At 47.1% G+C, this 19539-nt stretch overlaps 2 protein-coding genes across 2 annotated transcripts in view; one reads left to right on the forward strand and one right to left on the reverse strand.

Annotated features, from left to right (window-relative positions):
- Window positions 1-10119, forward strand: part of LOC136951331 (chloride channel protein 2-like) — a gene marked incomplete at its 5' end in the record, with an annotated part of 12433 nt that extends 2314 nt beyond the window's left edge. Inside the window, 4 exon segments of the mRNA XM_067245684.1 lie at window positions 4950-4988; window positions 5906-6010; window positions 8747-8833; window positions 9914-10119. Coding sequence (XP_067101785.1) covers window positions 4950-4988; window positions 5906-6010; window positions 8747-8833; window positions 9914-10108 — 426 coding nt within the window.
- A 5306-nt stretch (window positions 10120-15425) lies between these two features.
- LOC136952257 (heat shock protein beta-7-like) lies at window positions 15426-18756 on the reverse strand. Its single transcript, XM_067246968.1, has 3 exons — window positions 18465-18756; window positions 16744-16901; window positions 15426-15614 (listed from the first exon to the last, which is right to left on the reverse strand). The coding sequence occupies exons 1-3, from the start codon at window positions 18754-18756 to the stop codon at window positions 15426-15428; spliced, it is 639 nt and encodes a 212-aa protein (XP_067103069.1).
- Between the last annotated feature and the right edge of the window lie 783 nt (window positions 18757-19539).

Here is a 19539-nt window from a genome sequence, read left to right on the forward strand (position 1 = left end):
AAGGAATACCAAACAGACGATGTCACATTGTCATCACAGTATCACAAGTACAACCCCCTATATCTCAAAATAGAATCATTAAAGTAAAATTATTTGGGGATGATACAACACGGACACCACACAAATTAAACCGCCCCCCCCCCCTCCCAAACATTTATGAAACATACATTCTGCACCTCCTGAAAAAAAAGAGACAGACAGAATTTTGCGATTGCTTATTCTTCTTCCGTGTTCCTTCTCCCACTAGGAGCCCCCCCCCAGCCTGAAGGGTTTTGGGTGAGAAAGACCTCCATGCACCCTCACAGCTGCCCAGTGTGAAGACTCTGTAGGGCTAGGCAGGCATAGCTTGGAGTGCTAGTGATTGTGTTGTCAGTGTAATAGCTATTAGCAGCTTATAAATGTTCATTAGAAAAGCTTTCAGAAGGAGCGCATTAGTTTGGCTCCGCCGGGCATATTCACCAATCAATTAGCCTGAGAGTGTGGGCGCCGCACAGACACACACACACACACACATGCACACAGTGACTGGAGTACACACTCCTCAAGAAGGAGGAAGAATACTGTATGCTTGGTGTAACGAGTATGCTTAGAAGGGCTTCAGTGTACCTCCAGCGTACTGTAGCATATGGTTGGTCCTACGATGGATTTATGATGCACTCATTGTTTTGGTTCTTTTAAGCAGAGACGCATTAGTCATGATGAAGTGTGATGGAGTAATTAGCATGAGCCCTCCCTTTCTCTCAGACGGTGTGTGTGTGTGTGTGTTTGGTTGCTGTTTAGCACTTTACTGTTATGTCATCAGTATTTAGAGACAGAGTGTGTGAGAGAGTGTGTATGTCTGAGTGTGTGTTTGTGTGTGTGTGTGTGTGTGCGTCTAAGCTTTGCTCAGGATCAGTTTGGCCACGGAGGCCACAGACATAAATATGAACATATTTATCAAAATATTTTCCAATTACTTCTGAGTACGCCCCTGTATCTGAAAAGAATTCCAGTTATTACCTTCCCCCTCACCTCTCCACCTCTCTCCCCTCCCCTCTCCACCTCTCTCCCCTCCCTTCTCCACCTCTCTCCCCTCCCCTCTCCACCTCTCTCCCCTCCCCTCTCCACCTCTCTCCCCTCCCCTCTCCACATCTCTCCCCTCTCCACCTCTCTCCCCTCCCCTCTCCACCTCTCTCCCCTCTCCACCTCTCTCCCCTCCCCTCTCCACCTCTCTCCCCTCTCCACCTCTCCCCTCCCCTCTTCACCTCTCTCCCCTCTCCACCTCTCTCCCCTCCCCTCTTCACCTCTCTCCCCTCTCCACCTCTCTCCCCTCCCCTCTCCACCTCTCTCCCCTCCCCTCTCCACCTCTCTCCCCTCCCCTCTCCACCTCTCTCTCCTCTTCATCTCTCATATGTCTCTCTTCCTCCCCTCTTCACCCTCTCTACCTCCTCTTCCCTAGCTAGCCGTTCTCTTTTAATCCTCTCCTTCCTTTCTTCCCACCTCTCCACCCCTCCTCCCTCCCCTCTCTACCCCTCGTCCCTCCCCTCTCCACCCCTCCTCCCTCCCCTCTCCACCCCTCTTCCCTCAAGTTACACTGTGAAATATTGATGTGGGGTAAATGACATCAGTATTGCATTCCAGAGAAACGAAGTTTGGCCTTTCATATCTCTCTCTCTCTCTCGTCTGTAATGTCCACATGCTTTATTTATGCCATTTGCTCTCACCCAGATTCATTCAACCCTTTGAAACACAATCAGAGATAGTGTGCGTGTGTGTAGGTGTCTGTGTACGTGTGTGTGGACTAAATCCTAGATTGAAGTCTGAGTAGTTGTTAGGATCTTCACACTCCGGTGAAGCAGTGCTCACAGGGGCCCGACCTTCAGCCAGAGCAGGAACCAGAGGGAGAAGGAGCTGACTCGTGAAGACAGGGAGGAGAACGATAGAGAGAGGAAGAGAGAGAGAGAGGGAGAGGAAGAAAGAAAGAGAAAGTTCTGCTGACTGACACTTATAGGAAGAGTGAGGTCAGTGCTCCAGTTGACGACATGTGAAGCAGGGGTTACAGGGGGAGGGAGGGAGAGAGGGATTCGTGCCAGCTGACCGCAGAGCTGGACAGCGGGAGGGAGAGAAAGCTCACAGTTAGATGAAGAGAAACAGAGAGAGAGGCAGATCAATAGAGGAAGTGAGAGCGAGAGAGCGTGCGAGAGAGAGGATGACTGGACGGCAGTGTCCATGGGGATTGGATGCTGTGGTTGCGTGTCACCCTTTTCCCCGCTGACCCAGTGCTGGAAGCCGGCCACTGATTGGGTTATTGGCTACAGGATGGAAAGGAAAGATTGATCGCTCTGGGGTGGAGGGGAGGGGGAAGAGAGATGCTGCTTTCTGGCACAGCACAGCTATAGTCTACTGTCAGCACTCCTCTCTCTCTCTGTCTGTGTCTCTGTCTCGCGCTCTCTCTCTCTTCTAATCGCTCCTTCCCACTCTCGCTCTCTCTCTGTCTCTCTGTCTGTGTCTCTGTCTCTCGCTCTCTCTCTCTTCTAATCGCTCCTTCCCACTCTCTCTCTGTCTCTCTGTCTGTGTCTCTGTCTCTCGCTCTCTCTCTTATAATCTCTCCTTCCCACTCTCTCTCTGTCTGTGTCTCTGTCTCTCGCTCTCTCTCTTATAATCTCTCCTTCCCACTCTCTCTCTGTCTGTGTCTCTGTCTCTCGCTCTCTCTCTTCTAATCGCTCCTTCCCACTCTCTGTCTCTCTCTCTCTGTCTCTCTGTCTGTGTCTCTGTCTCTCGCTCTCTCTCTTATAATCTCTCCTTCCCACTCTCTCTCTGTCTCTCTGTCTGTGTCTCTGTCTCTCGCTCTCTCTTCTAATCTCTCCATCCCACTCTGCCTCTCTCTCTCCGTCCCCCTTTAGTCACTCTGTCTTAAGTCGGGCAAAAGTACACACACACAATCATTCATTCACAAACACAAACTCACACACTTTCTCAGACACAAACTCTCTCTTTCCGCACACACACAGACACACAACTGCTAGAACTCTATATTCTTACAGTACACGCTCGCATACAACAACAACCCCCCCCCCCAATGCACACACACAAACACATCTTAGTCTTGTATTCATACACCCACTCCAGGGCTCACGTCTACGGGCTCTGCTGCATATTTGCTCTCTTAATAGACCGGCTAATCTTCCTACAAGCTTCTGTTTAGCATGCAGAGACTCACCCTCTCTCACTCCCCGAAACCCCAGCCCCTGCCAGCCACCCAACACACACCCTCATGCACACACACACCCTCATGACCTCACACACTCACAGCTGTTTTTCTGTTCCCTCCATCTGCAAAATCAGGTATCTTGTTTTTGAACTGCAGTATCTGTGTAGCCTCACAGATTGTGTGTCTGTGGGTGGGTGTGTGTGTGTGCGCGTTGGTGCGTGCTTGTGTGTTCAGGTATGCATGTGTTTGTGGAGGTGTTGGTATGCGTTTGTAATTAAGGTTAGATGTCAGTAGATATGTACTGAAACATGACATAAAAAGGCAATGTTCAGTGTGTGTGTGAGGACACATTCAGAGCACGTTTGCTCGTGTTGTCTCAACAACCTCGGGCACGTCTGGTTTTCTGGTTGCGTAACCCTACAGTAGGGCACCTCCGCTGGCCCCACAGCGACAGTTGCCAGGGTTACCGGCGGGTCAGACTCACCAACGGCGTGGATGAATGAGCTGAGGGTTCTCATCAGCGCCTGGGGCTTAGGCTGATGGAGGTCAGACACACACAGACGCAGAACCATCAACACACACTAGAGACCGGACAGACACACGCACACACACAGGCCTACATGAATAAACACACACAAGCCAACATGAATAAACACACACACACACACACACACAACCCTCCTCGCTCATACATAGACAACTAAATTCACACTGAGTAGAGACACTCCAGGCTGTCTCTCTCTCTCTCTCTCTCTCTCACTCCTAACACACACACACACATTCACACCCTCACACACACGTTGGCATTTGGTTGTGGTGTGCAAGCCAGGTAGCTGCAGTGTGCAGACACGCTGGTCAAGCCAGGTAGCTGCAGTGTGCAGACACGCTGGTCAAGCCAGGTAGCTGCAGTGTGCAGACACGCTGGTCAAGCCAGGTAGCTGCAGTGTGCAGACACGCTGGTCAAGCCAGGTAGCTGCAGTGTGCAGACACGCTGGTCAAGCCAGGTAGCTGCAGTGTGCAGACACGCTGGTCAAGCCAGGTAGCTGCAGTGTGCAGACACGCTGGTCAAGCCAGGTAGCTGCAGTGTGCAGACACGCTGGTCAAGCCAGGTAGCTGCAGTGTGCAGACACGCTGGTCAAGCCAGGTAGCTGCAGTGTGCAGACACGCTGGTCAAGCCAGGTAGCTGCAGTGTGCAGACACGCTGGTCAAGCCAGGTAGCTGCAGTGTGCAGACACGCTGGTCAAGCCAGGTAGCTGCAGTGTGCAGACACGCTGGTCAAGCCAGGTAGCTGCAGTGTGCAGACACGCTGGTCAAGCCAGGTAGCTGCAGTGTGCAGACACGCTGGTCAAGCCAGGTAGCTGCAGTGTGCAGACACGCTGGTCAAGCCAGGTAGCTGCAGTGTGCAGACACGCTGGTCAAGCCAGGTAGCTGCAGTGTGCAGACACGCTGGTCAAGCCAGGTAGCTGCAGTGTGGAGACACGCTGGTCAAGCACATTGTCGTTGGTCCTCCAGCAGGGAACATTGAGAACAGAGTGAGCAGATGTGGACACACCCAGTAGCTGCCTGGTCACGTTCACCATCATCATCCTCATCACCTCAGATCCTAACACACCCAGGACATTCATGTGCGTCCGTGTTTGTGTGCATTTACATGACATTTACTTAATTTTGAGGTGAGTCAAATGTTTTGTAGTTAGTGTAACTTTAAAAAAAAAAATGTGTGTGTGTGCTTATCACCACTTTTCCCTGTTTCTTCCAGGATGACCAGACTGTAGATGACGACATGACCATCAGAGAGGTGAGACTCATCCACCGTTTAGGTAGCCTCTCAGCCAATCATAGAGCTGACACTAGGCCTCAACCAATCAGAGACCAGAATCCACGCCTTTCAGCCTATCATAGGCCAGACATTACATTTAGTCATTTAGCAGACGCTCCTATCCAGAGCGACTTACAGTAAGTACAGGGACATTCCCCCCGAAGCAAGTAGGGTGAAGTGCCTTGCCCAAGGACACACCATCATTTTTGCACGGCCGGGAATCAAACTGGCAACCTTCAGATTACTAGCCCGACTCCCTCACCGCTCAGCCATCTGACTCCCACATTAGGCCTCTGAGCCAATCACAGGCCAGACACGATGCCTCTCAGTCCATCATTGACCAGATATGAGGGTTGTCAGTCCATTAGAGCCCATGTCTTAAATCAGGGAGCCTCTATGCTGTAATAGCTTCCCATCCAATAAGTAAAATATGTTCTGATATTAGATTTTAGATTATTCATTAACATCACCTTTCATTTCCTTTCTGTCACCTCTCCTTCCTGGTCATATCACTCTGTTGCTTCCTCAACTCTCCCTCTGTTCCTTCCTTTCATCTCTCTCTCTCCCCCACTCTCTTCCTCTTTGTCCTCATCTCTTCCTCCCTCCTTCCCTCTCTCTTTTTCTCTCGTTCCATCCCTTCCTCTCTTTCTCCAGTCTCCATCTCCCTTCCTCCTTCTATCATGGCTAGTGTGTTTGATTGTCTATAAGAAGAAGAACAGTAATTGTCAGTTAAATGAAGGATATGTCGCATAATATGTCATATTTAAACTTGGCTAGTCCATCCAGGGACTACAAATGCCAGAGCTTAGAAACTACATTACCCATAAACAAAGAGAGCATTGTTGGATGTGTGGTCTCTGCTTTAACCATCCTCTTCATCATCATCTGGGATGCAGATCGCAGAATGGGAGGAGGAACAACTTGACGAGCAGGTCAACTTTAATAACTGCAAGATTGACCCCGCCCCCTTTCAGCTGGTGGAGCGCACATCGTTGCACAAGGTGTGTGTGCCTCTCTCTCTCTCTCCGTCTCTTTCTCTCTCTCTCTCAAACTCTCTCCCCCTTAAATGATCCGTCTTAAACTCTCTCTCAAACTCTTCCCTCTTTCAAACTCTCTCTCTTCATCCCTCCCCTCTGTGGGAGTCCATGTGTGCTGTACCTAATCAGCTCATTGGTAGCTGGGTGCTTTTATTTCGGTGTTACTACCTTTCTGAACGCTTCTCTGCCTTGGACTTGTAATAACTGTGTGATGGATTCAGTATATTATTATTGTGGATGGATGTTGTAATGTTGGAGCTGTAATGGTCTCCGCAGTTACATCAGTGGGCCTTCTACACACACACACACACACACACACACACACTGCTCTCTCCGCTTGTCCATATCCCACCAAGTACGGTGGATGTGTTGAGGGAGGGCTTGTTGAATTCATGTTATTACTGCGAAATGCTAGTGCACACGCATTCTCTCTCATGTGCACACACACACTTTCCTTTTCTCAAGCACGTACACACATTAGTTTTCCTACACACACGCACTTTACACTCAGGTACACACACACACACAGATGCATTCTCACTTGCCGGCAGCATTGACTGGGTCTAATGTCCCCCATTCATAATGCAGCCCCTCCCTCCCCCCCTCTCTGCCCTCCCTCCCTCTCTGCCCTCCCTCCCTCCTACCCTCCCCCCCTCTCTACCCACCCTCCCTCCCCCCCTCTCTACCCTCCCTCCCCCCCTCTCTGCCCTCCCTCCCTCTCTGCCCTCCCCCCCTCTCTGCCCTCCCTCCCCCCCTCTCTGCCCTCCCTCCCCCCCTCTCTACCCACCCTCCCTCCCCCCCTCTCTGCCCTCCCTCCCTCTCTGCCCTCCCTCCCTCCTACCCTCCCCCCCTCTCTACCCACCCTCCCTCCCCCCTCTCTACCCACCGTCCCTCCCCCCCTCTCTACCCACCCTCCCTCCCCCCCTCTCTGCCCTCCCTCCCTCCTACCCTCCCCCCCTCTCTGCCCTCCCTCCCTCCTACCCTCTCTGTGTGTCTGCTGTTTAAACATTTAAGACTGGGATCCTGCACCAATCCATCACTCCTCCTCCTCCCTCCCTGCTTTCTGCTTGCACCCAATACCACTGACAATCTGCCTCCCAATGCTAAACACAGACCGTCGAGCAAGAGATGGTGTGTGTGTGTGTGTGTATGTGTGTGTTTGTGTGTTAGACTGCCACTTCATGTAACTCAATTAGTTTGCTGTGCCATTGAAATGGAAAATTCTCCATCACATGAAATATGGAAATGACGATAAGGTGTCTTATTCCCCAGGATTTGGGTCGGGTGTCAAGCTTGTGGCAGTGTCAAGGTTCTTATTGAGTTCCTGATGAATGTAGCTGGCAGACCCAAACCTGGAACAAGCTTGAGATTTACATTTAGTCATTTAGCAGACGCTCTTATCCAGAGCGACTTACAGTAAGTACAGGGACATTCCCCCCGAGGCAGGTAGGGTGAAGTGCCTTGCCCAAGGACACAACGTCATTTGGCACAGCCAGGAATTGAACCAACGACCTTCTGGTTACTAGCCCGATTCCCTAACCGCTCAGCCACCTGACCTGATCACACGGTCTGTAGTGTAGACACAAGCTCACAAGTTCAGCCTCTCAGCTGGTGGCGCCTGGGTTCCCTAACTGTTCTGTTTGGACGTTCTAGCAAGACGCTTCAGAAGCAGTGTGTCGGAGGTCGTGTGTGAGTGGTTTGGAAGAGGGGGTGGGTTCTAGATAGCAGCTGAGTCGGTTCCAGTGGGTACAGCTACTTTGCAGGTGTTTCAAGCTGTTTCAGATGAAGGTTCCAGTTATTTGAGGTGAATGATCTTTCTGTTCTTGATCAGGATTCTTCTCTACATGTTCTAAGGGGAAGTTTCTAGATGTAATAAGTGAAGGTTCCAGCCGTTCATGGTCAGTGTCCTAACAGTTCTACTGGTTCTAGACGTTTTAGGTGCAGGTTCTACCTGAGAGTTCTCGCAGTTGTTTGTGATGGCTCCTGCTCTTCTAAACATGGTTGAATGTGTTGTCTCTTCTAGACATGGTTGAATGTGTTGTCTCTTCTAGACATGGTTGAGTGTGTTGTCTCTTCTAGACATGGTTGAGTGTGTTGTCTCTTCTAGACATGGTTGAGTGTGTTGTCTCTTCTAGACATGGTTGAGTGTGTTGTCTCTTCTAGACATGGTTGAGTGTGTTGTCTCTTCTAGACATGGTTGAGTGTGTTGTCTCTTCTAGACATGGTTGAGTGTGTTGTCTCTTCTAGACATGGTTGAGTGTGTTGTCTCTTCTAGACATGGTTGAGTGTTGTGGGTCCTCTAAAGCCCAATTTATACTTAGGTCGCAGACACTTTTGAAAAGGTCGCCGACAGAAATGACGTCTCGGTCGACACTTTTAACCGTCGCTTAGAAGTGTCGCCTACCAGGAGAAATTTCTACTGGCGCTGATGTCGTCACATAGTGAAAAATTTAAATTGTCAGTTTCTCCGATTGATCACCTAGGCTACAAAGCGTTAACAATGTAACCATAGCTATGAATGTAACGGTAAAATGATTCTGTTTACGTCACGCGAACCTTGAGCACAGGCGACTGTTTTCCGAAGTATAAATGCAGCAGCCTGAGCGACACTTTTTTTTTTTTTCGTCGGCGACCATTTCAAAAGTGTCCGCGACCGAAGTATAAATTAAGCTTAACGCTGACGTTGTCCTGTTCCTCCAGACTCACACCATCTTCTCTCTGCTGGGCCTGGACCACGCCTACGTCACCAGCATCGGACGTCTCATTGGAGTCGTCTCTCTCAAAGAGGTGAGCTTACATTTAGTCATTTAGCAGACGCTCTTATCCAGAGCGACTTACAGTAAGTACAGGGACATTCCCCCGAGGAAAATAGGGTGAAGTGCCTTGCCCAAGGACCCATCCTTTGTGAAAGCCATTTGTGTTCGTAGCTGTTAGCAAAACAGTCTCCGCATTCTGCATGCTAGCTGGCAGCATCCTTGTCGAAACCGTCATCATCGCACACTATTTTATTTTACACGCGCAATATTTTAATGAGCTCTCCTCTTGTCTTGTGACAGACAGCAAGACAAAAGACTGTTTAATGTTCCTGTCTCTCTCTTTCTCCCCTTCATTATCTGTCCTTCTCTCTTTCTCTCCCTCTGCTTCTCTTTCTCTGTCTTTCTCTTTTTTCTCTCTCTCTCTATCTCTATCTCTCTCTCTCTCTCTCTGTCTATCCGTCTGTGTCTCTCTGTCACCAAGAACAACAGTGGAAGCACTCTGTCTTTGTAAATTGGTTAGAATATGGGGGGGGATATGGGGGATTGTTGCTAAGCGCTGCGCTGCTCTTCTCTCCGTGACATTTAGGTCCTTTTGTTTGGGTGTGCTACAAGTGGACAAAACCCACTTCCTGTCTCTGTCAGAAGAGAGAGAATTGCCCAGACGCTCTGTGTGTGTGTGTGTGTGTGTGTGTGTGTGTGTGTGTGTGTGTGTGTGTGTGTGTGTGTGTGTGTGTGTGTGTGTGTGTGTGTGTGTGTGTGTGTGTGTGTGTGTGTGTGTGTGTGTGTGTGTGTGTGTGTGTGTGTGTGAGCAGCCAATCTTATGACTGCTTACAAATGAATGTGTCTAAGCAACTGGTGTCTGGTGTGCAAAACAAACCCTGCCAGTGAAGTCTCTATATAATGAAAGACATTCTCCTCACACACTGATGTTTTACTGTATATATGGCCGTTTCCAGTGCCACATCCACCTGGCTTTTACCACTCAGCCACAGCGCCCCCTATGAAGATACTAAAGTACTGCATAGACCCAAATCCTTTTCCATACCCCAGTAGAACCTAGGATGGGTACTGTGCTTGACTTTGAGGTATCCTAACCCTGTGTCTCCCCCAGCTAAGGAAGGCCATCGAGGGCTCGGTGACCGTGAAGGGCGTGAAAGTGCGCCCCCCACTGGCCAGCTTCCGCGACAGCGGAACCAGCAGCAGCGAGAACGAAGCCACCGAGCTCCACAAACTGTGGGACCGCCACAAGTCCATGTCCCTCCCCCGCGAACACACGCCCTCCGACTCGGAGGAAAAGTCCCAGTGATGCGGGCAGGATGGGAGCAGCCGGGGGGGCCGAGTCACAGTAGGGGGGAGGGGGGAGGGGGGAGGGGGAGGGGTTTGTCGCACGTCATGGTGACCCGTAAACCCCTTCCTCCTCCTTCCGAAGCCATACATTTGAAAACAACCCAGGCTTAAACTTCAGGGCTTGGATCAATAATTCATTCTAGTATATATAGTCCTCTCTTCTTCGATTTCCTGACTCCTCCCTCCATTCGCTTCAATTTCTTGCATCATGTCTCTCTCTCTCTCACCTCCACCTGTTTGCAGTTGTTATACACCCTCCCCTCCCTCTCTCTAGTTCACTGTATATGTACCCCAGGCTTTGGGGGCGTGCACTGACCCAACGACTGCTCCGCCTCCACACACACACACTCCAGTAGGATGCTCCCCCCCCCCCCCCCCCAACTGGGGGTCAGGGGTTAGATCTAGGGACAGGTAATGGCATGCAAGCTAGATTTAGGGACAGGTAATGGGATGCAAGCTAGATTTAGGGACAGGTAATGGGATGCAAGCTAGATTTAGGGACATATAATGGGATGCAAGCTAGATTTAGGAACAAGTAAAGTGAGTTTATTCATAAAAGGGATAAGACTTATTATTTTTATGACCGAGACTTTCGTTCAGGTCTCTGTTTGAGAGACAGCAAAAAAAAGTTCTGAATTCTTTGTACTGTGTTTTCAGTTTGGGGAGCTGCAAACAGTTCTTTACCAAGAGTCTTCCGTGTGCTTCGGAGAGTTCAGCAATGATGCAAAGACTGGTGTGTGGATGTAGTGAGTGCATGTGTTGACAGTGTGTGTCTGTGTGTACATATTTGAATGAAGGAAGGAGCCAAATCAACCTTATTTCTGACTGTATGATTTGTGTTGTAGTTGTGAAATCATTTCTGTTGAACATTTCTGTTGTGGTGTTTCTGCTGCCGTCTGGGATGGGCTTTTAGATAGGGGAAGCAGGGTTTATTGTTGAACCCTCCTGTATACCGACGGCCATCTTGGTCAGCGTTCTGAACACAGAGGAAGTGAGTCAGAAGCAGTGCAAAATATCTGTTTTTCTGTCTTTTTCCCCCCTCTATCTGAGTGAGAACGTGGGGGGGGGGGGGGGGGTAGTCTATGCAAACAGATGTTCGACTGAAGAGGAAAACAGAGTTGAAAGCGTTTTGTAAGCCCATTACATTTTACCCTCAACACTTTCAATGAGCACTGCTCTCACACACACACACACGCCCACTGGTTTTAATAGGACTGGACCCGCACACTCCAAGAGACAATGGTTTTCTCTAAATATAGCTCTTAATGACACAGTGTGGGGCTGCAGAGGACGAGGAGAGGGGAGGGAGACAGCTAGGAGGAAAAATGGTGAATGGGAGGCTGAGAGAAGGGGCGAAGCCTTTTAAGGTTATCTAACCAGCAGCACAAGACGTTTCCTGCAAAAACAACCCAGGGTAGCTTCTAGTTGGCCAACCAGTATGGAATTACCTGTTAAATAGATCATACACTAACAATCGAGAAGCCTTGAGCAGGAAACAGTCCCTTTTAATTTATTTATTTTGTTGTGGTAGTTTATGGCCTAATTTGCAGGATTTCCATAAACATTTGAATGTATTTAACTGTTAATGATGTCTTAACTTCAGGGTTATGAGGTTGTCTGTGTGTCATTTCAGACACAGTCGGTCGGGTGTCGTGGGGTTTACCTGAGCTGAGGGGCTTCCTGGGTCTAACTAAACACTCCTTCCACTTTTATTTATTTTTACAAACTTTTTTTAACGTCGCCAATCTCGGAATATCTCGCTTAAGATTAATAAAATGCCTTAAACTGCACCAGAATCTGAACACACAAACACTAGCCTTTGCTAGTTCCCTGACATGTCTGCCTGAAGGTTGTATCGCATGGTGTATTACTTTTCTTTGGTATGTTCTTGTCTTGCTTCTCACCACCGAGAATAAAACACAATCTCACGCATGCATGTGCATCACCATTGACATGGACTGAAATGTTGACCTTAACATGTAGAAACGCACAGAAACACGCACACACGTGTTAGAGCATGGCTTCGCATGTAGAACAGCATGCCTCTTTGAAGGATGTGATTTTTACATTTCAAATTGTAAATATTATGACCAAAAAGAAATAGGAAGATTTGGATAAAATACTATTGTGTATGTTTCAAGTTATGTTGGACAATGTCCTTTCGTAGTGTCTGTCTTTTTTCTTTGTTTTCTTTTCATTGTTGAAATAAATAATGACAGTGATTGTCATAATTAATTCAATGAGCATTAATCAGTTTTTTGTATTTTTTTTTTTTCATTTTCAAACATGGGGCAGCGCTATTTGGTTGGGAGATTGAATTGTTTTATGTTTTTAGTATATTTAACAGACTGTATCATTATTGTACCGTACAATCTGTCATTTAAATATTTGCTAATCTATCATCAAAATCTGAAATGCTCTTCATTTTTATTTTTTACTTATTCTTTGTTATTTTATTCAGGTGATTTTTGTTGTAAATGAAACATATTTTCCTGTGTTTAAAATTGTGAAATTAATTCATTATCGCAACGCGTCCAAAAGAATGTTTAAATGACATTTGAATAATGCAAAATAACACTAACGCTAGCGGGATGAGATCCTGTGTTTGACGTAGACATAAAGCTGAAGAGGCCTGTGATTGGTCAACTCCTCTGTGGTATGAACATCATTCTCATTTCACAAGTGCCTTCATAATCTCAAGAGCCTGGGTCTCACCAGGATCTGGTCATGAATGATTTATCTGTTCATAAGGAAAAGCAATGGCAACACATGGCAATCTGTTGATTTAGTTGCATTACACTCACACACACACCCCTAAACTGTACTGTAAGAAATTTTCAATAGAGAGTCAAACCTAACACACTCCAGTGCACAAACACACACACACACACACAATTACAGGGTGGATAGTGTGTCATTGCAGTGTGTAATTATTGCTAATCATTTTAGGCCTAGCTGTTGCGTGTCTGTGAGACTGATTGAAGATAAACTTGTTTTTTTTTTCAACTGTCACAGGACCTTTTTTGTCATTTTCATACCGTTTGTCATCTCATTTTGCTAACAGCTAGCAACTGTAGAGCAAGTCCATATTTATTAATCTGTATTAATCAAAGTAGAAGAATAATTTGGGATTATTATTGTTTCTTTATTGTTGTTACTTTATGAATGATCCTGTCATTAGTTAATCTGTTTTGTGCAATAATGATTCTTCATCTCACTTTGTAACCAGATTTTAATCTATGACATGAATGCGAGATAACCTTATTTTTGTAAAGAAAAAGTAAAAGTAAAAAATAAAAATAAAAAGATTAACGCGTAAGGAAAAATGTGACGTCAGCATAAGGAAAGCGGGCCTGTCTGTGTGTGTGTCGACATGCATCCACACACTCAGTCTGGCCCTATAGGTCCTTACTGGATGCTGCTGTCTGTTCTGTAGCCATCGATCAAAGTAGCATTCACCCTTATGATCTGACCAGAGTTCAGATCAGCCTGCCTCCCATCCTAACTGTAACTACGAAGAGGCTGTTGACATCTGACCCTGGTTCAGTTGTTAAGGGTCAGTTGTTAAGGGTCAGTTGTTAAGGGTGTGTTCTACCTACTCTGTATGGGGCTCTGGACTGTACTTTGTGTTCTACGGAGAGCCACAAGGACCAATCCTTGACTAGAGTTTAAGAAGTCCAACGCTATTTTTCACATGAATAAATAAAACGATGTTTTGTATATCAGGGATGAATAAAGAGGTTTTAACAAAGTGCTACCGAGACTGTTGAATTGATTCACGTCACACTTTGTTTGTTTGTCCTTTCGGCTCAAATCGGTGTGCTCTAGTTCTCTGTCGATCTTTCGTATCAAGCCCCCTATCCTCTCCTCCCCCTCTCCTCATATCCTCCTCCTCTCCTCCCCCCCGTCCCCCTCTGAGCAGCTGGACAACAGCAGGAGTTTGGTTTCTCTCTCCTCCTCCCTCGCTCCCTCGCAAGTTGTTATTCTGTCTTTCGAAAAAACTAGGTAACATCTGTACCATAATAGGCAGCTAAACGCTTAATTAGCTAAACGGGTTCATTCGCTAAGTAGGCTGCTCAGTCCCTTGACGATTTTCAGGTGTTTGCAGTAGACCCCTCTCTCCCTATGGAGTCTGGAGAGAGAGAGAGAGAGGTGTGTGTGCGTGTGTCTGTCCAGTAACATGGATAGGGGTAGGGGAGTGTTTTAAACAGCACTGTCCCTGCTGTTTCAGCAGAGATTACCGCCAGGGTCCCTAAAACGCCTTTGTTCTGCATTACGGCCAACCGTAATCTGTAATCCTCATAATCTGATCAGAACAGTCAACACTGCAACTGGAGATGACAGTCAACACTGCAAAATCCTGTTACATATTTAGAATTATTTATGCGTGAGCCTGTGGAAGATATTGAACCACCAGCAAGGCCCCTTTTACTAGTTTTCAGTTCCCTCTTCTTGTAGAACAACTCTACACTAATGAGCTCTCATGTCCAAGTGCATGTGAGCTTCTTATTTGTCGTGTCGCAGTGAAAGTCTTCCCCCCCGATCGAGCCGTGTGAGTCACAGAGCCCTGTCTCCGTGCAGACATGCCCATTAATGCTCACAAGCAGACAGATGGATAAAAAGAGGACTAACTATATGAAGAAAGTTTGCTAACTAAACTCTTCCACAGATAGTGTGTGCGCTGTAAAGTGTGTCTGTGTGTGTGTGTGTGTGTGTGTGTGTGTGTGTGTGTGTGTGTGTGTGTGTGTGTGTGTGTGAGAATATGAGAGGGAAAGAGAGAGAGAGAGACAGGAGGACAGGAGATGGAAAGAGTTTATGAGTTATGACAAGCATGAGATTTCATTTCTCCTCTGTTAAAACTTCTTGTCAGAGCAATTACTGTCCAGGGTTCTGCTGCTTCCACTCATGTTCATTGTTGACGGAGCAAATGATAGCAAGTCTAGTCTGTTATTTATTCAAACCCACTGCTGCAGTATTGTTATTGGTTGCTAGGCTGTTTTAGGTCATACTACATCTCCTATCCACATAAAACAACATCCTTGTAGAAAATAAACTGTAAGTTACAGCTTTGCATTAATTTTTTTCGCTTGTACAGAATGACATCGTAAACCACAGAACAAAAACGATAATGTAAATGTATAAATCAATTTTATTCAAATTTATAAAAAAAAACTCATTGCAAATGTAGAGAAAGTTTCACATGTTGAAGGTGGTGTCACTGAGTAGTCGTTAGAAAAGTAAAGCAGTAGGAAGTCAAAGATTCGAGGGAGGCGGGGCTAAAGGTGGGCCTCCGAGTAGTAGGTGGGGGCGGGGGGGTCAGGCCCCTCCATGGGTGTGGTCCTCCGGACGCTGACCACCAGCATGCCCTCGGGGGTCAACGTGCCGCTGACCGAAAGCGGGTCCATATCCTCCGGGAGCAGGGACTTGTGGGTAAACGTGTTGCTAATGCTCCCGTCCTCCAGCACCTGAGGGGAAGGGGGGGGGGGGGGGGGGATGGAAAGGCAGGGATGAGAGATGGATGAAGAGAGGGAGAGAGAAGGAAGATGGATGCATGTCATGCCAAGACCATTTTTAAAAGTGAGGAAGTAAGAAGAGATGGGGTGAGAGGAGAGGTGATGATCAACAGGGGGGAGAAGGGGGGGGGGGGGGCGGTCCTATAATTTAAGAGGTAGGCAGGTGAGGATGATTGACACTGACGGTTTTCCCTGTGGAAGTATTTATCTGTCAGGCCTTAGGCAGAAGCACTGGCCGGTGTTTTAGCGGTGTCTTGAGACAGAGTTGAAAGATGACTTCTCCTTCCAAACAGTGGAGTCTTCATCTCTGTCTCCTGTCCACCATTTAGACCTGATTAGGATCAAACTTCTGACACCTACTCAGGCTGAAGTGAAGCGATGAGCAGTGGGCTAAAAGGGTCCTGGACAACACTGGGTTCATTCAAACAGACAACACCTCGCAACTGGATATCACCAGTTAGTCTCCTCTGACCCAGATAGACAGCAGTCAAACACTAAGAGTTTACACATACAGTCATGCACTCTTACACATACACACACACAGTCATACACTCTCACACTTACACACAGTCATGCACTCTTACACTTACACACACACAAACACACACTGTCATGCACCTTACACACACACTCAGTCATGCACTCTCACACTTAAGCCCAATTTATACTTAGGTCGCAGACACTTTTGAAAAGGTCGCCGACAGAAATGATGTCTCGGTCGACACTTTTAACCGTCGCTTAGAAGTGTCGCCTACCAGGAGAAATTTCTACTGGCGCGGATGTCGTCACATAGTGAAAAATTAAAATGGTCAGTTTCTCCGATTGATCACCTAGGCTACAAAGCGTTAACAATGTAACCATAGCTATGAATGTAACGGTAAAAATTATTCTGTTTACGTCACGCGAACCTTGAGCACAGGCGACTGTTTGCCGAAGTATAAATGCAGCAGCCTGAGCGACACTTTTTTTTTTTCGTCGGCGACCATTTCAAAAGTGTCGGCGACCTAAGTATAAATTAAGCTTTACACACACAATGTTAATACTCTACATGTCTGCAGTAATGAGTCATTACTGGTTTCACCTTCTCTGCATGGATGACTATGTGGTGGTTGTAGGCCATCACAACGACGTCGTGGGGTTCAAACTGGCTGACGTCGGCTGACATGGAATAGCTGTCCCCCAGTGACCTGACCGCTCCCATGCTGGCCGGCCGGCCCGACACAGCGCCCCCTGCAGGCCCTGCCGGGAACAGCCGAATGTGACAGCAGAACAAACCAGATCAAGTCCTCTGAAACCACATACATGAACTTAAAGCTTCTCAAAGCAGAACAACTCCATAGAATGCATGTAATAAATAACATAATTATATAATATTACACCTTTATATAATTTGTATTATTTTATTAGTGATAATAAAATATGAGATACAATGTGAGATCTCCGAGAAAAAGTGGTAGTTAATAAGGTTTCGTAACTTTATCGTGACCGTTTGTGTCCCTACCTAACAGGAACCGTGGATGAACGCAAAAAAATAATTGTAAAAAGTGGCAAAGTGGATTAAAACAAAGAAAGGGGTATTAAAGTGTATGGCTGAGGTGGATATTTGTTTTATGTCTAAACTGGAGCACATGGCCGTTAAGAACCGTGAGTAAGAGGGACTTCTGTTTGGGACATAAACTGATTTTAGTGCCCATCTGGCGATGAATAAGATCTGTTCATAACAAATGGACCGGTTTTATGAAGCAGTAAATTAATGCAATATCACGTATTTATTGATAAACAAGTGTTTAGGTCTGGAATATTCTCTATTTTGTTTTTGTATATTGTAAAATGTCAAACATTACCATTTTCAGTATATCCGTTATATAGTGGCATTCTTATACTACCTGCATTTGACATTTTATGCCAGAAAACACATCATTGTAAATTACAACTTTAGAGGACTATCATATTGTCAATAAACATTCTTAAGCACCGTCGTTATGATTTTACGAACTGGACAGAATGCCCAAGTCTTTTAAACACTAACGGCTGTTTATGACTCAGAGGAAAGTCTTATTCGTTTATATGACCTTCCCGTTTCAGACAGTCTGATGTCTTCACTGCCTGGTGACCGCCCAACAGTCCAGCCTCTCTCGTTGTCATCACGTCTTTATATGGACCTCTAGAGAGTAGAAGGATTTACAGAGACAGGGGCTTTTACCTCCTGAAACTCTTATTCATTAGCCCCAGAGTGCGAATCATACAATGACAATCGGGGGGGTCAACTTCTTCTCCAGGGCGATATATAAATGTATCGATCCCCCCGTAATTCGAACCCTGATTACCTCTGTGATGTCATCAGCCTTCCTTCGCTTTCTGCCATAAAATAACACCACCCTCTTTTTGGACTTTTTGGCATTTCTCAGCGTTTTCTGCATGACAGATTTTGTTCAACCTTTTCCGGTTTCTTATCACACCTCCGTCCTCCTTGTTACAATCTTTCTCTCCCATCCTTCTCTCATTTTTTCTCCTCTTGGGAGTTTTTTCTCTGAGTTTTTCCTTGTCTTCCTTGAGGGTTTAGGTTGGTTGAGGGGCAGTTCTATGGGTGTATGTGAAGCCCTCTCTCACATTGCTTGTAAAAAGGGCTATACAAATACATTTAGATTTGATTTGACTCTCTCGTATCTCAGTCTTGCCGTGTTGAAAGTACGTACAGACAGCAGAAGGTTTACATCCATGACCCCCTGTTGGATAAACACACACACACCTACACACACACACACAAACACACACACACAGGCAACCTGAGACCATACTCACCCTGGTAACCGTGAGACTCCCTGCGGTGTCGGCTGAAGGGGGCCCGACACAGAGTCCCCACGGTGTCCTCCTCTCCGAAAATGCTGTGGGGCGCTGCGGGGTCCAGGAAGGGCCCCAAGGGGGGCTCCAGCAGGGGCCCCAAGGGGGGCTCCAGCAGGGGCCCTAGGGGTGCGAGCGTTTGCCCCCCAGCGGACTCCTCCGACCTGAAGGAGCTGCAGCTGCTGTAGCGAGACGAGGAGCGGTAGGAGGAGGAGGAGGAGCGGCTGGAGGAAGAGCTGGTCACAGATGCCATGGAGGTCAGCCCTCAACATGCACACAGCAAGATTCTCCCACTAGGAAAATAAGATGTAAATAAAGTGTGTGTAATTTTTTAGGTTCCTCTGTAGTCCTCTCTGGTAAAAAAAATAATTAATTAAATGCAGAAAAACTACTGGAATTTTTTTTCTTTGTCTCTATTTCACAGACACGTACGATCGCACAGTCACACTTGCCACATATAGAATTTGGTCGCTCTCTGTGTCCTTGTCATGTTAAATACAGCCCCAGTGCATTGTGGGTCAGTGGCGTGCAGTGGGCCTCCAGCTGCTGCCGAACTCCATAAAAGGTGACGCGTCCAGGGTTAGGAGCCTGGAATAACGGAAAAGTAGATAAGAAATGGAGAGCCTCCACTATCACAGACACACTAACACACATATAGGGACAGTGATAACAGAACAGAGAGCTCCACTCAAGGAGGTCTGAAGCAGAGATTGCTGATGAAACCTAAAGAGAGATTGAACTTCTGTTGGCAACCGAAACATTACTCACTTTTATCAAGTTGAAGTGGGAAGTGGGTGGGAGTCAGGTGGCTGAGCGGTTAGGGAATCGGGCTAGTAATCTGAAGGTTGCCAGTTCGATTCCCGGTCATGCCAACTGACGTTGTGTCCTTGGGCAAGGCACTTCACCCTACTTGCCTCGGGGGAATGTCCCTGTACTTACTGTAAGTCGCTCTGGATAAGAGCGTCTGCTAAATGACTAAATGTAAGTTGAATCAGGATCATGTCTAGCTATGGCAGAACGTTGACCTTTTAAGGTG

The sequence above is a fragment of the Osmerus mordax genome, chromosome 11 (genome assembly GCF_038355195.1).
Source record: "Osmerus mordax isolate fOsmMor3 chromosome 11, fOsmMor3.pri, whole genome shotgun sequence".
Taxonomy (NCBI): domain Eukaryota; kingdom Metazoa; phylum Chordata; class Actinopteri; order Osmeriformes; family Osmeridae; genus Osmerus; species Osmerus mordax.

Excerpts from the sequence above, each read along its gene's own strand:
- LOC136952257 (XM_067246968.1), bottom strand. The coding sequence starts at position 18,756 with ATGGCATCTGTGACCAGCTCTTCCTCCAGCCGCTCCTCCTCCTCCTCC. Across the intron at positions 16,902-18,464 it reads GGAGTCTCACGGTTACCAGG|GGCCTGCAGGGGGCGCTGTG; the intron begins GTGAGTATGGTC and ends TGTTCCCGGCAG. Across the intron at positions 15,615-16,743 it reads TAGTCATCCATGCAGAGAAG|GTGCTGGAGGACGGGAGCAT; the intron begins GTGAAACCAGTA and ends CCTTCCCCTCAG.